General features: G+C 40.8%; 2 protein-coding genes across 4 annotated transcripts; one reads left to right on the top strand and one right to left on the bottom strand.

Annotated features, from left to right (window-relative positions):
- The first annotated feature begins 111 nt into the window (after positions 1-111).
- vash1 (vasohibin 1) lies at positions 112-6208 on the top strand. Of its 2 annotated transcripts, XM_076877564.1 has the most exons (8): positions 112-426; positions 821-1026; positions 1257-1345; positions 1720-1776; positions 2142-2216; positions 2861-3242; positions 3640-3749; positions 3911-6208. In XM_076877564.1, the coding sequence occupies exons 1-8, from the start codon at positions 414-416 to the stop codon at positions 3981-3983; spliced, it is 1005 nt and encodes a 334-aa protein (XP_076733679.1). In that variant the 5' UTR covers positions 112-413; the 3' UTR covers positions 3984-6208. The 2 variants fall into 2 exon arrangements, with proteins under 2 accessions (XP_076733679.1, XP_024662021.2); XM_024806253.2 differs by having other exon boundaries at positions 113-1026.
- A 1415-nt stretch (positions 6209-7623) lies between these two features.
- angel1 (angel homolog 1 (Drosophila)) lies at positions 7624-14511 on the bottom strand. Of its 2 annotated transcripts, none has more exons than XM_004540722.3 (10): positions 14395-14511; positions 13012-13887; positions 12676-12905; positions 12521-12590; positions 11989-12428; positions 11766-11901; positions 11534-11644; positions 11390-11423; positions 8335-8495; positions 7624-8231 (listed from the first exon to the last, which is right to left on the bottom strand). In XM_004540722.3, exons 1-10 carry the CDS (start codon positions 14459-14461, stop codon positions 8071-8073), a joined length of 2286 nt encoding a protein of 761 aa, XP_004540779.3. In that variant the 5' UTR covers positions 14462-14511; the 3' UTR covers positions 7624-8070. The 2 variants fall into 2 exon arrangements, with proteins under 2 accessions (XP_004540779.3, XP_076733659.1); XM_076877544.1 differs by having other exon boundaries at positions 14312-14401.
- Between the last annotated feature and the right edge of the window lie 611 nt (positions 14512-15122).

Here is a 15122-nt window from a genome sequence, read left to right as displayed (position 1 = left end):
TGAAATATAAGCTAAAGCAGACCTCAGGTTGACAGCTTACGAGGAGCACCTAAATGCATCATCGTACCCCTGCTGAGATCATCCGCTAAGTAGGGAGCATGCGCAGGAGAAGAGATTTGGGGAGTGTCTGAGTAGCTCGTTGGATGTGAATAACCGCAGACGCTGAAGCCAAGAAGAGCATCTGTGTGAACAATGAACCGGCGGACTTGGACGGAAATCGTTTGGTGAAACGGACAAAGCGGACGTGTGAGCAGCGCCGGGGAGATGGAAATGCAGGAGAGCGGCGATTTGCTGGATGTCTGTGGCGTGAATGACCTCTAACGAAAGGGGGAATTAGGAATTTATACTTTGCTGTCTGCAAAGTCAATCCTCGCATCGAGAGTGTTAATGTTGGCTGGCCTGTTTGGTTGTTGATGAACATTAACAGTAAGGCCAAGCATTTTATACCTTAAGTAGCCTTATTGTCTCGATTTATTTATTTCAATTTCTGGTCATTGAATGCCTTTAGTCTACTATTGTTTATTTCAAAGTGTCTAATACTTATTGCAGTACGATTTTAATACACGTTATTAAACCACTGCCTCATATTTACGTGCTGTGACACAGGCGAATATTAATTATAGCAGATCAGCCTTTCTTTTATGAAATACTGATGCCATAATCCACTCGGTGTCATGAGTTGGCCATCTGTCGTGGACACCTACTTAAACCTGCAAGCAGATTAATCAAGGTGTAAGGATTTAAAGGCATCAGTCAGGACGTTTCTGTGCCAGAACTCTGCTGGGCTTCCTGGTAAAGGAGGGGATGCTCTTGGCCACAGTTGGCTCATTGGAGGAGAGAGACGAGGAGCAGGAGGATGAAGGCGACGAAGAGTTGAGGGATGGAGGGGTGCCTTTCTATGTGAACAGAAGTGGCTTCCCGGTGGATGAGGAGACTTGGGAGAGGATGTGGCGCCATGTGGCTCGAATCCATCCCAGCGGTGAAGCATTGGCGAAGGAGATAAGAGGTGCCACTGACCTGCCCAAGGTAAAGCCCGAAGGAAGGAGGAAGGAAATGCAGCTGCTCGCACAGCACTGAATATATAACGCGTGTTTTGTGCAAACTTCCCTGCACAGGAAATTTCTATTTTGCTACTTTTGCTATTAGTTATACAAAACAGAAGAGCACAGAGGTCAAACAATGCTACATTCACCAGCTGCAATGAATATTGGGATTGTGTTATGGTAATGCAGATGTTCGGATGCTCTGTCCCACAGATTCCAATACCAAGTGTGCCTACATACCAGCCTACCACCACTATCCCACAGCGCCTGGAAGCCATACAGAAGTACATCAGGGAATTGCAGTATCCTTTGAGCAAGCCGGTTAGAACTAAATCAGTGATAACAGGGTGCATTTAAAATGATTTTGAGACTATATAGATTGTTTATAGATTTTACACACCGATCATAGGAAATGTGGATGTTAAAGTGCAGAATCCCACTGACCCACTGTTTTTTTCACAGTTTAAAATATGGGCCAGACAGCTGAAATATAATGTAGGCCACCACAGATGCTATATTAGGTGAAAGCTTGATTTCCAGCCAGAGAAGGATTTCATCCATTATTAACCAACAGCCTATGACTCCCACAGAGCACTTTAAGGAGCTGCCTTTTCCTTTCTCTTAAAACATTTGTCATGTTGCCTTCTCGCAGTATGACCTTAACTGTGCTTTACAGGTACAATCACACAGGAACGCAGTTTTTTGAAATAAAGAAAAGCCGCCCTCTTACTGCGTAAGGAGTTCTTCAGTCACAGATATTTACAGCAGCAATCACAGGATGTCTGGGATGAGGGTCTTTGATTTCTTAATATTTACCCAGTGTTGCTGTGAGTGCATGCATATGGATCTCTCTGGTTTACTTCAGGGCTTTGTGTGTAGGAGTGTGTGTCAATCAGCACAGGGCTGGAAAACACTTTCCCTGACCTCACTTTATTAGATTTAGTAGCGCCAATATTATTTCCCTGGCTCAATGACAATGCTTTTGTTTTCATGAAATCAATAACAATGTGTTCCTGTAACTGGTAGTGCAGTAGGCTGCTGTCCCCTAACTCAGAATGACATTAAATGGTACTCTTGTTTTTCGTTTGTTTTGCGCAGGTTAATGGACATTGCTAAGGAGATGACGCGGGAGGCTCTGCCAATCAAATGTCTGGAGGCAGTGATCTTGGGAATGTATCTTTATGACCACAGAGGACGTGGTGCAGGTCTTAATTTATTGTTTTGTTGGCAGCACTTTACAATACAGCCTGAGACTAAGGGCGTAATTACCCTGTAATTAAATTAAATTTCAATTAATTTTATTTAAAATTACAATGTAATTATATTTCTACACAAATACTTAAGGGTAGGTAAACAAGAAATAATTATACTGTATGTAAATTTAAGTACTGCATAATTTCCTGGTAGTTTAGTGAAAAAACAAACAGTAATTTTAAAACATTAATGGATACATCAATACATATGCATAAAATTCAATGAAATTCCATTTAATTGCTATGGGATTGCACCTTTAGTCACGGCCGTATTATAAAGTGTTACTGTTTTGTTTTCTGCTTCACTCCAATGGAGCCTGACAGAATGGGTTGACAAATGGATTCATAAATTTGTTTTTTGGCAGATCTACCGTATGTTTTCTCATCAAATTTTGGCTTCAGATATTATCTAGTATAGCGGAACAAAACAGATGGATTTTCTACATAATAAGAAGCAGCAGGCTTCACCATTATATGCCCGGTTTTAGATCAATTTGTACAGACGTTTTTTAGACTTAGGATTTGAAGGTCAGTTGTACGTTTCCTTGACTCAGCTTGATGCAGTTACCTCACCAACAACATGCCTGCCGTGGAGCGCTTCCCCCTCAGCTTTAAATCTCAGTTCTCAGGGAACCACTTCCACCACATTGTGCTGGGAGTCCACAGCGGGGGGCGCTTCGGAGCGCTGGGCATGAGCCGAAGAGAGGACCTCATGTTTAAGCCCCTGGAATTTCGAACACTACTGGACTTGGTCCAGGAGTTTGAAGGAGCATACAGGGGCTACTGGCACACCTTACGAAAAGTCAAGATTGGCCAGTACGTTTCCCACGATCCTCACAGCGTGGAGCAGATAGAGTGGAAACATTCGATACTTGATGTGGACAAGCTCACCAAGGAGGAGCTACGGAAGGAGCTGGAGAGACATACTCGAGACATGAGGCTAAAGGTAGAGTGGCGCAGGTGGACTGCCCTTTCTGCTTATCAAATTCCCTTTGACGTGCTCTCTCTTCATGCGTGGTGACACTGATTTGAACTGCTGTTTGAAGAGCAATCTCTCTCAAATGCTGTTCTCTCATCACCTCTGATGCTCATATAATGAAGGCAGCCTGGATGCTGAGCTCGGTGTATAATAAAACTGACTTGACGCTGCTCTGCAGTGCTTTACTCAAGGGTGGCTCTGTCCATCAGTAGCTGATCTTGTGCACTCAGTGCATTACACAATCACATTAAAGACAGAGACATACTTCAGCCACTGACACTCAGAGTAATGGTGAAAGCACTGGTAGCTCACTCATGATGTTTTCAAGTGAATGAAGCTCTTATGTTCTTTTGTGGTTTTGCAGATAGGAAAGCCTGCACCTCCATCTCCCACCAAAGATAGGAGGAACAGCATGGGTTCACCCCTCAGAGGACCAGGCAGCCCCATACGGAGGATCAGCCGTGTTGAGAGGCGGTATGATTAATCACATGCTCTGCATAGTTCTCAGTATTTGCGCTGGAGATGTCTTATGATCGAAGGCAAAAAGAAGGAGCTTCTAAATTAGTCACAGTTTGCTTCTTATATGAATAAACCTCGTTGTTGTTTCTAACATTTATTTATTTATTTATTTGCAGCCCCTCTGGAGACAAGAAGGTTTTGGAACAAAAATCCTCCACAGATATGAACGGATACCAGATTCGAGTCTGAGGAAGATTTTATTTTATTTTTTTAGATAATTAGCAGATTTCAAAGCGCCACACAGGGTGTTAGATTTTGCCATAGAATACGAGCGTAACAGAACACGTTCATTAGAAAATTTGATTATTTCCACACGTGCACATATTAACTGCCACCCACTCACAAGTCCTCATGCACAAATTCAATGACCGGGAAGCAGCTGCAAGCTGGAAACAAAAAACACAGGGAGAGGCAAAGAATGGGACATGTGTCTGAGAGCGTTTCTGCTTGGTGCTGGAGGACACACGTGCTCATACAGGTTAATGCTATGGCACAGCTAAAGCTGTGAAGTGACATCATCTTTCAAATGTGTTTTGGTTAAAAGAAAAAGCGCTAAAATGCAGCATAAAAACAGTCAGTATGCTGCATAATGGTACAACAACATAAAAAATGCAATATCAATTTTTAAAAATCTGATTACAGCAGTGAAATATGGATGCTCTATAGGTGCAACCACAGCTCAGTGTAAAAAGAAAAACGCCTGCTCTGATGTTTTCACTTCTATTAAATTTCAATTTAATGATCCAATCAGGAACAAAGGGCAGAGCGTGTGAGTTGAGTGTTTTGCTGCAAAACAGTTATACCCACTGTGTAGCCTTACCTATTCAGGCTTAAAAACAGTTAAGGAATGCTATTCATTTGGATAGGCTAAAGAAAATCTTACAATGCACTTTTTCCCTGCCAGTTTTACAATGTTTATATGTTACTTGACAAAAATGTTTTTACTTGAATTTTTTATGTGGACCCTTAATTTGGAGTCTCCATTAACTCCGCCGCCTCTGGACTTCCTGTAATATTAGCTGTCAGTGACAGTACAAGAATCTCCATGTGGGTATGACTGTGTTTACGGTGACCAATCACAGTAGGGCCGAGAGATTTCTAATCCTCGAATCAGGTCGTGAGAGAAGCAGAAGCAGAATTTATTTTTTTTAAGCAGAGTTGACTTGTGTATAAATTTCCCTCATGCTTGGGGCTGATCTGAGCTTTGTACACACAGGTACCCCTCTATGCCTTCCTACCCTTTTGTTTTGTTTCTTGCTCACAGATTCCAATGCTGCTCATTGAATTTGTGCCCACAGATTTAGATTTAGATCATGGAAGTGGTGGTTAATGTGTTACATGTCATATGACGTGAATCTGATATTTTCCAGGGGCCAGTGATTTAACCTAAGGTTTATTTTTTTGTACACACTGGCCCGTTCACAGGATTCAGTGTTGAATAGATTACCAGCAACTCCTCGCAAACAAACGCCTCATTCAGCTTCCCTGTGTTGTTACAGTATTTTTCTGTAGCAGTTACTGTGCATAGAAATTGGTGCTGGCAGTGCTCCCAACATAAAACAGAGCTGGGGCACAAGTGCAGTAATATGTAAACATTATAAATGACTGAAAAAGTTTTGGTAAAACAAAGCGAAGAAGCTAAAGCTGGACAAAAAGTACCGGCTCAGCTGCTGGACATATCACAGGTCCCTGTGCTGTCTACAGAAGCTCTCGAGGCTCGTCTGCAATCTGTCTAGTTGTACTGTAAGTGTGCAAATAAATGTCATGTAGTATATATCCACTTAGATTCTGCTGGGCAACCATTACTTGTGTAGTGACTAGTTTGCAAACCACTTCCCTCGTGCCTTGTGTGATAATTCAAAGAGGAGGATAAACACTTTTTTAAAAACATCTAACCCATTATTCTTATTGCCCGACTAAACACAAAGCAGCTCTGCCCGTCTGAATCACTATAACATAAACACACGTGTCATCAGTTATTCTAACTGATAAATATAACATCTTTCACATGAGTTAAAGCCGATGAGTAATGCAGCTGCATTTATTGTAAAGTAACAACGAGGCGAGTTTGTGTGAACTGTACTTTTATTTGTAGCAACTTTATCAAATGCTTCACTTGCCTTAAGTGGTAACCTAAGTAACTGACTTCCATTTAAACAAAAGTGTATAGCAGTTTGTTTACAGCACTTTTACCTGCATTTTGTATTTTTTTATTGGAAATGCCGTCATTTTATACCCTCGTTGTTGACGATCACCCGTAAATACTTGTTGTTTATCACCCTGTTTCAAATGTTGCTGCAGCCAACGTTTTTATCTCTACGGTAGGTGTTGTCCATTCTCATGTCTTATAACACGGTTGTTTTGTATCAAAAACTGTTGATTTGCAGAATCACAATAAAGAGTCACGTTGATTATGGCAACACATCTTTATGGGTTTTTTTATTACCTCCAACAAGAAAGTTAAGGCAGTGGTTTAGTGTGTTTGTATATCTATTTTTTAGTGATAACTGCAAGTTGTGGACAGTTTTATGACACTAGATGGGTCTCTTGGACCCTGGTTAAGTCTTTGTTGAATTTGTCCAATTTTTTAAAGGAATTTCCGATGGTGCTTATCTGCTGTAGATACAGTTTTAGGCCTGACACGTCTTTGGTCTTCTACTTGTCCAAGTTCCTCAGACTGTTTAAGAACACACTGTATGCTATACTGAGATATCCCAAGTTTTTGTTGTTTTCCTTGATTTAACCGAAGAACTGGAAACAAATTTGCTTTTGTGACAGGCTTCTAGTAACAAAGTTTCTGAATATAGAATTTAAAATTGGTTCTTTGCTCAGCTTTCTATAATGTGTAAACACAAGACAGGTTCGTTGCTTGAATTACGTGCCTTTTTTATGCTTTGAATAAGTCATAGGTCAGTGTTATGTGGTTTAGGAAACGGGTCAGGTACAAGGACTGGACTGAAAATTTGTGAAAAGCAGCAAATGACCAAAGAAAAAACTTTGAATGCCTGGAGATTACGCAACACCTTGCTTAAAAAAAAGGTTAAAATGTCTGCTAATCCTTAACAAGATCATAAACTCTATACTTAACAAGGAGACACACTGTAATTTGGTGTCTTTGTGCCAGGCAGGGAATTTTTTGGTTTTCTATCTATCAGCAGTTCATAATGAGCACTGCAGATCCTTCCAGAACAGAGGCACATAACAAGAGCGCACTGAGCTCTCTAAACACCATCTCTGTCAGGACTACTATACAAAGCAAACACTTCTATAACAGGGGAAACACAAGCCTCAGCAAACTAAAGCACTGTCATACTGCGATGGCAGAGTTCAACATACTGGACTTTTAGATTTCAGAATACCTTCAAATTGGAAAAAATGCTGAAAAAGTAAGACCATGCCCAAACTGAATAATCTATTTATAGTTTTACTCCTAGTAGAAATAATAATCATGGTGTGCTCACACAGGACAAGCAGCTAGCAGGGCAAGGGAATGTCCTAACTTAGGGAGAAATAAAGTATGTTATCTTAAAATGACTCGTCTCAAACAGTGGGTTAATCGAGGGGCTGCACTAGTATATGATGAACTGAACTTTAACTGCAATTCACACAAAGTAAACAAAATCATACCAGCAGAGGTAAGGGGTTCATGGTTTTCCTTCATCATAACCCTATATATCTAAACAGCATACTGACAGGGGTGATGACACACTCTACAGCCTACATTTTACCCTTTCACACTAAGATTCATCATGCATTAACAAATCAACACCACACAAATATTAATTCATGTCATCCAGACATCACCAGACAGTAAACACAGGGAGATGCACACATTTAGGGAATATATTTATTCAGCATTATTAACAATCTAAAAAATATTCATAGTTTCAAGACTAAATTTAAAAGAAAAAAAAAATCCCACCCCAAACAAAACAACATTCACCAACAGCAACATGAACATGAACAGGTCCATGTAGTTTCCACACCAGCAACAAAGCAATCAATGGCTGCATTTTTAAAAGAAACTGTTAAAGCATCATTAAAGAATTGTGACATTTCAGTATTTATCTAATGAAAAGCACAAAAAAAGTAGACTGAAAAATGGTGGCCATTATTTACATTGCTATTTGGGAAAAGAAATTAAGGTCTATTCAGTTGCAAAACTATGATTTTGTTGCCAGTAGTGAAGCAGAAAAAATGTATTTATAACAAAAACCTGTATAAATGAACAGTTGGAAAGAAAATATGTTCCAACATTCAATCACAGTTCTTCCCATCAAGCATTACTGAGGTCCAGCTGAAATTTAGCGAGAAGACTGAGATGGTCTGAGGGGAATATGTGATTGGGAAGGCCATTCATTGACCACAAGACATCCTCAGACAGAAGAGAAAGAGACCCGATGAGTTTCAGGCCATCGTTCAGAAAGCTAGCACAAGCTAAGGAAAAGAAACAATAAACAACACAATATATTTAATGTCACAAATAATTAATTTAGAGCTTGAACATCTTAAATATTCTTCGTGTCAGACATCCTCATACCTTGTCGACCATTAAGAACATGTTTTGGAGAATAGAAGATGTAGTCGACTGTGTGTCCGACCTCCGAATGCAGGGTTGTCACTTCTGGATTTCCAGAACCTGGGAGAATGTGCTTATAAACCGACTCTAGGTTTAACCGATGGTGGACTGTGTGTCTGAACCTGCAAAACCATAGAATTAATGATTAATAGATCTTATTTATACTTCCAGTGGACATATTTTGCTGTTACTTATCATCTTTCATCTGTCTATCCTGTTACAGTGGTGGATGCTCATTAGTTTTGGCCAAAGATGCAATTAGGTCAACATATGTACTGTTCTGTGCAAAAGTCTTGAGCCACCCCCTCCTTTCTGGATATCTTGCTTCAAATGACACTTTCGTGTTTTTAAAGTGTTCTTGAGCAGTAGTTCTCCAAGCTTTCTGAAGGTCTTTCAAAGTTATACTTGCACTCCCAACATGAAACCATCTGGTTAGATACCAAACAAGTACTTGGTAAAGATATACATTTGTCAGACCTACCGCTTATCACCCAGCCTCTTAAAAAACATAAATGCTTCCAAAGTATAACAATAGCGTCAACTCTGGTGGGATGCATATCAGATCACACACTCTGTAGTTAGACCATCCACTAATCTAAGTCACTAATCTTCAATAACCCAGACTTTGTATTCAATTATAGCTTGTTCAATTCAACTATTTGGAAAGAAAAAAAAAAAAGAATTACTCATCTCACTCTTGGCATCACCTTTGCAAAATTGGATTTAGCGACACCGATACTTGCATACAGTGCTCTCAGAACACCCCGAGATGCAATCAGGCTCTGCACCTACATGAAGCCCTTTTGGACCCAGATTACTGCACAGCTGTCTTACTTGCTGGGCTGCCACATCCCACCATCTTTCACCTGATCACTGACAGATTCTGGTTAAAGACACTTCTCACATTGAGGTTCCTTGCACATTATAAATTCTACACTCGCTCCTATATCCCCCGTGTTTCAATTATTGTATCGTCCGTGTTTTTAAGTCATCTATGTCCTTGTCCTGGATCTGTCTCTTCTAAGTTGCTGTCTCGTTTTGTTCAGAATAAAGTAATAACAAAAAAAACAAAACAAAAAAAAAGTTCTTACTTGGATATTGGCTGCTTTTTACTCATTTTAGTCCAGTCCTTGAAACAGACCATTTTCAGATAAATATCTTTTGGTCTTTATTAAGCCACTTCACACTGACCCATGGATCCCTGAAGCATAAAAACTCAAGGGATGTTTCTTTAGGCACCTTGTTGCTAGCAGTCTGTCACATAAAACATAATTAGGTGTACTTTCTTTAGCTGAATCTACAAAAAGTGCCAGTGATAACAAGTCTGACAGGCATAGTACTGTATTTTTGCAAAATTTCAAAAAGCTATTAGCCTAAAACTTGGCAGAGTGTGCAGTGTGTCGTTAAAAAGAAAATAGGATAACGGCACAGGTGCAGAAAAAAAGATGCAATAACAAGTCAAAAAGAAACTATCAACAGAAAATGGACAGTATTTGAAAATTATTTTGGTAAGAAATAGGAAAAAAAATTCTAGATGGCCCTTCAGCCGATCCTTATTGCTAAAGCCTCATCAGAAACAATTACTGGAAGGGTAGCTACCATACCAAAAGGATGAAGAATGACAAATTACACAAGAACTGGACTGAAAGTCAGTGGTAGCAGGTCTTGTGGGATGAGAATCCATCCATCCATTCTCTTCCACTTATCTTTGTCTATCCCAGCTGTCGTAGGGTATACCCAGTCTGTCACAGGGATAACAGATAGAGACAGACAACCATTCGCACTCACTATGGGCAATTAACTATAGAGTTACCAATTAACCTAACTTAGCTAACTACATGTCTTTGAACTGTGGGAGAAAGCTGGAGTACACACAGAAAGACCCCAGCCTGATGGTGAAATTGAACTCAGGACCTTCTTGCTGTGAGGCAACAGTCCTAACCACCATGACGCTGTGGGATGAGAATCCAAATTTGAAATTTCTCACCCCAACCATTATTAATATGCACAGAGGAGGGAGAAGAGAGGTACAAACGGCCTCTAAAGCAGTCTGTAAAATACAGGAAGGCTCTGTCGTGGGATTTCAGCCAGTGGTGTTGGGGGATCTTGTCAAAACAATGGAATTATGCATGTATAAAAATACTGTGAAGTTTTCACCCACTGTGCCTCACTTATCTGAAGGCAACTGATTGACAAAAGCTAGAATTTTCCGCAAGACAGCCCCAAACATAGTACCAATGCAGTATAAGCATACCTGGATATGAAGAAAAACACTGAAGCACTGTGGGATCATCTTGACAGAGAATGAGATAAAAGGCAACATCCAAAGAAGAGCTTTGAATGTCCTTCAAAACACCTGAAGATCCATTTATAAAGACCACTTAAATAAATTACAATAAAGTTGCCTAATAGAGTGCTGAAGAATACCAACTATTGACTTTAAAAGCTCATTAGAATTGAACAAACTTTGTATCTTTGTATGCATTTCAATAAATCTCTGCATTTCCCAAGTTCCTGGTGAAATATAAAGAAATGTAAAGAGGCTTACACAGTACTGAAATGTGATCCGTGTGACCCAAAAGCTTAGGCTCAGTGTGGACATCCTTAATATTGTCATCCCAGGTAAACGACTAGATACCAGGTAAACAGCAGCACCATACATCTGCTACGTAATGTTTTGTTTACAAAGGGCAGCAAACAGAACAAAGGGCTTAAAGGTAAGGTGGCCTCAAAGTGACAGGAGCTAAAACTACTTTTTTCAGACAGCGGATGATGCAGAGCTCTCCACCGAGGTTCACTTCAACATAAATAAGGGCTTTTTAAACCATGTAAAGCTACCATAGGAGAGTCTAAAACTAAAAACATGGAGCTAAAAATCAGCGTAAGCTTGATAATATTGTACATCATACATTAGCTCCATGTGTGATATGTAACTTTCTAAATGGTAGAAAGAATTCAGTTACAGTAACTTTAATACTATGTTGTTTATTGTCTGTTGCTTCTGTGGTAAACTGACCTTTTATCATCAAGATGATTTGCCCTTGAAGCATCTGTGCACAATAAGAAAAAAATGAACAGAGAATCAACATATCATGGTAAGGAAATCAGGAGCTTTAAATGAAAATGCGAGTGCAGTTTCTGTATTGTATTTTTGTACTACCTGGTGTGATGTCAGTCACCCCTGGAATCTCTTCCAGGCCCTGAGGACGGACACAAGCAGCTGGACAGTAGCGCAGCTGCAGCATGAAGTCGTGGCTGTACTGACATTTCCCTACGCAAGAAGAAATCATCAAGCATCAATAGAAATTATGGAGAAAAGATACCACTGAAGAATGAGACATGCGCTATGGATCAATATTACTATAGTAACAGTGCACTTGACTTAACCTTACCTGATTTCTGTCTCTCAAATATCTCATTGGCAGTAGTGTACTGGCAGCTGCCAGTGATTCCCAGAGAGCTGGGCCAAAGTGGCGCCAACAGTCTGTGGCAATTGGCCTTATATGACAGATCTTCTTGACCTGATACCTGTCAGTGAATACAGAAACTCTTACTGAGGCATGAATAAATAAAAATCGAGACAAGGTGTTACTTAATTAGTTTATATTTTCTTACCATCCATGCTGGCAGGTTTTGGTAGTGGAGTTGGCTGGTAGTGATCAGCTGGTACAGAGGCATGTGTGGGACAGAGTTAAAGTCTCCACACATTATTACGTTACAGTGTTCACCTTTAGCCTTACAGGACTTGATCACGCTGTCAATTTCAGCCAGCAATATTGCTAACTGAGCCAACTTCACGTCCCCCCTCCTGGGGTTGAAAAGCAGGTGGGTGTTGGCTACACAGAGTGGCGAGCCCACCTCCTTCACTTGTGAACCCCGGTTGACCAGTGGCTGAAGAAGCAAAACAATGCCCACATTGTGCCGGTCTAACAGCTCCGTCTCAGGCTTGAAGAACTCTAGGTGAGTGGCAGCCACTTGAGAGAAGCTGCTACGAAAGCAAGTAGCACATCCATCTGTCTTGGTTCCCGTACGCCTCTTGTACACACAAGTGTAGCCTGGATCAACAACATGAACAGAATATGTGTAACATCTTTGTCAAAACATCCCCCAACATGACTCTTCCACTGTTTTGTCTCAGCTGACCTACCCATCTGAGACAGGGCAGGATGCAGCTGTTCATGGTAGTGGTTCTCCTGAACCTCTTGAAGACACAAAATCTACACAGAGTATTAGCGGACACCTAACATTAGATATAAAATTTTGCAAGTTAAATTTCAGAAACATGAATTTGACATGACTCACGTCTGGTAGCCATTGTTCTATTTCCTTTAAAAGCAGGTTACATCGGTAATGCCAATCCAGCACCTCCAGGGGGCAGTGTGTGTACAGTTGCTGGTTGGCTTCTAGTAAGTCCTGAGCAAGGATGTTGTAGGACATTACAGTGAAGTCCATAGTGGCATTTGTGAAGGGTATGAGGGCAGGCTCTGCTGAAGCAGCACTCTCATCCATCTCTACCCAGACTCTCCACATCACTGGAAGAAGGACAGATATACATGGAGCGGGTTACTGAACTGTAAATTAGTTTAAAAAAAAAGTAAAAATATTAAATTAAAAACAAAATATAGCCTTCATCCTCACCTTCCAAGGGAAGTGCTGGCTCTACAGGAGGGTAATAGCTCATAGAAGGAAAAGTTATAAGTGGGCACTGCACCTCTTCTGTGAGACCAGGTCCTGCAGGGAAGTGCCAGCTGGTTTGTGCATGGTGCTGCTCACTGAGCTTAAAGTGGGCCTGAGGATGAGAGAGAAGGGAGGGAAACACCGTCTCGGAAATGCTGACTCCATCATGTGGCTCATCTGCAGCTGGGACTATGTATTCATCCCAGCACTCTTCAAAAGTAGTCTCTAACTTTTCCATGTATGGTATTTGAATTTGGTCTTCTGCTGAGCTGGTCATTTCCGGTGTGCTCTTCTTAGCTGGAGATCCAGACTCTCCCATGGCTTGTTTCTGTACTTGAGATGCAGTATCTTTTATGCTGTCCTCTGTCTGCAGACACTTTAACTGTTCCTCGAGTGCTTGCTCTGGCATCGTCTCCTTTGCTGGTGAGATTCCCCCATTCTCTGCATCCATATGCAGCACCTTAAGGTGGGTAATTATTTCTCTATCCTCCTGTTTTGAATCTTGAAGGTTCTCCTGATGTGCTCCATGTCTCTTCCCCGCTTCTTCCTCTTTTACTTCAGATGGTACTTCTGAAGTAATGTTTGAGTTTCCGTCACTCATTGTATCTTTATCCGGGACAGCCGTTGGAGGTTCTTTGTCCATGTTGCTCCTTGTAGTTTTTTCCACTTCCGGGCTTGGATCTTTTACCCTTTCTTTCGTTTCTCCCTTCGAACCACCGGTTGGGCGGAGCCGCTGCTCCAGCTGCTCTGTCTGCAAATCGGTGAACCTCCGGGTTTTGGCATCCCACGCAGCTTTGTCATTAACCACGGCAGGAGGGAGGCCCTTTTTTGAGGCCCCTGTAAGCCAAGAATACAGTAAGAAAGCAGGTATGCTAAAAGTTACTAAACCTTATACTTTAAGAGGTCAACGACAACCCATGAAAACACAGACGTGCTTACGGAACATAAACAACACCATAAAAGTCATGTGATAGCGTCTTTGCGTCACAAGGGGGCGTCAAGACCTCAAGAACAGGTGCAAGTTAACTCATGTAGCACTTCATAAAGTTAGCTACACTGCAACAGCTAAATATGTTCTTCGTTACCGTTTTCACAAAGAGGAAACTTTTGGCAAATTGGGGACACCACAACGTGTGTCACACTGAGCTTATAACGGGAAACATTACCAAAAACCTCATGCCGGTGAAGCAGACAGCAAAAAAAGTGCTAACTAAACTTTAGCACTATTAGCTCCAGGCAGCGTGTCTGGGGAAATACATACGTAGTTTTTTTTTTTTCAGTCCGTATTTGCTCAGCCGACAATCACAAGTTCAGACACGTTTGCAAATCCACTGTTAGATTTACCTGAGGGTCGAACGGTCAGGTACCGTGATAAATAGTAGAGCACATAAAACATCAGACTGCCAATCATGTTGCGGTACAAAAATCAACGCATGCGCACTCCGAATTTGGTGATAGCTGTGGGAGGGTAGGGGCCTGAAGGCAAAAGTCACGTTTTTTGTTTTGTTTTTCCAGTGTGTTACTTTCAGTTGTTACTTTGCTTTGATTTGATAATCTGGTCCGGACAAAAACGGGAAAATATTTATATATTTTTAAAATGCTTTACAAACATTTCATTGCAATGAGTGGAGCAAACAGACATTTTCTAAAGGCATTGATTCAAACACACACCTGACATGTCTACTTGATCTGAAACCTGCCTTTATCTCATTAAGTCTCGATATAAAGTCAAACTTGACTAATAAATGTAAACACTATTTTAATTTTAAAAGTATTTTTGCCTTCTCGGCCTGATTTCCAGTTGGCCAAGTCCTGTGTTGAAGCCCCTAAATCTGGGACATAGTAAATGAATTAATTCATTTTCTCTTTCTCTGGTGAATACTTGAGCGGGCATATTGTGAATTTTATCTTTTAATTACATTAAATTCAGAAGCTGTACATATTTTTAACTTCTTTATCCCAATTATGTAAGCCATCAATGTGTTTGTTACCACAAAATCTAAATTTTATGATGAGGAAAGACCAGTGATGGGAATAACGGCGTTACAAGAAACGGCGTTACTTTTTTCAGT

This window comes from Maylandia zebra, linkage group LG19 (assembly GCF_041146795.1).
Source record: "Maylandia zebra isolate NMK-2024a linkage group LG19, Mzebra_GT3a, whole genome shotgun sequence".
NCBI lineage: Eukaryota > Metazoa > Chordata > Actinopteri > Cichliformes > Cichlidae > Maylandia > Maylandia zebra.
This window is presented reverse-complemented; position numbering and strand designations above follow the sequence as displayed.

Coding starts and splice junctions, on each gene's coding strand:
- vash1 (XM_024806253.2), top strand. CDS start 805: ATGCTCTTGGCCACAGTTGGCTCATTGGAGGAGAGAGACGAGGAGCAG. Junction 1,027..1,256: donor GTGCCACTGACCTGCCCAAG/GTAAAGCCCGAA, acceptor TCTGTCCCACAG/ATTCCAATACCAAGTGTGCC. Junction 3,243..3,639: donor CTCGAGACATGAGGCTAAAG/GTAGAGTGGCGC, acceptor GTGGTTTTGCAG/ATAGGAAAGCCTGCACCTCC.
- angel1 (XM_004540722.3), bottom strand. CDS start 14,461: ATGATTGGCAGTCTGATGTTTTATGTGCTCTACTATTTATCACGGTAC. Junction 13,888..14,394: donor CCTGACCGTTCGACCCTCAG/GTAAATCTAACA, acceptor CTTGGCTTACAG/GGGCCTCAAAAAAGGGCCTC. Junction 11,645..11,765: donor ATTTGAGAGACAGAAATCAG/GTAAGGTTAAGT, acceptor CTTCTTGCGTAG/GGAAATGTCAGTACAGCCAC.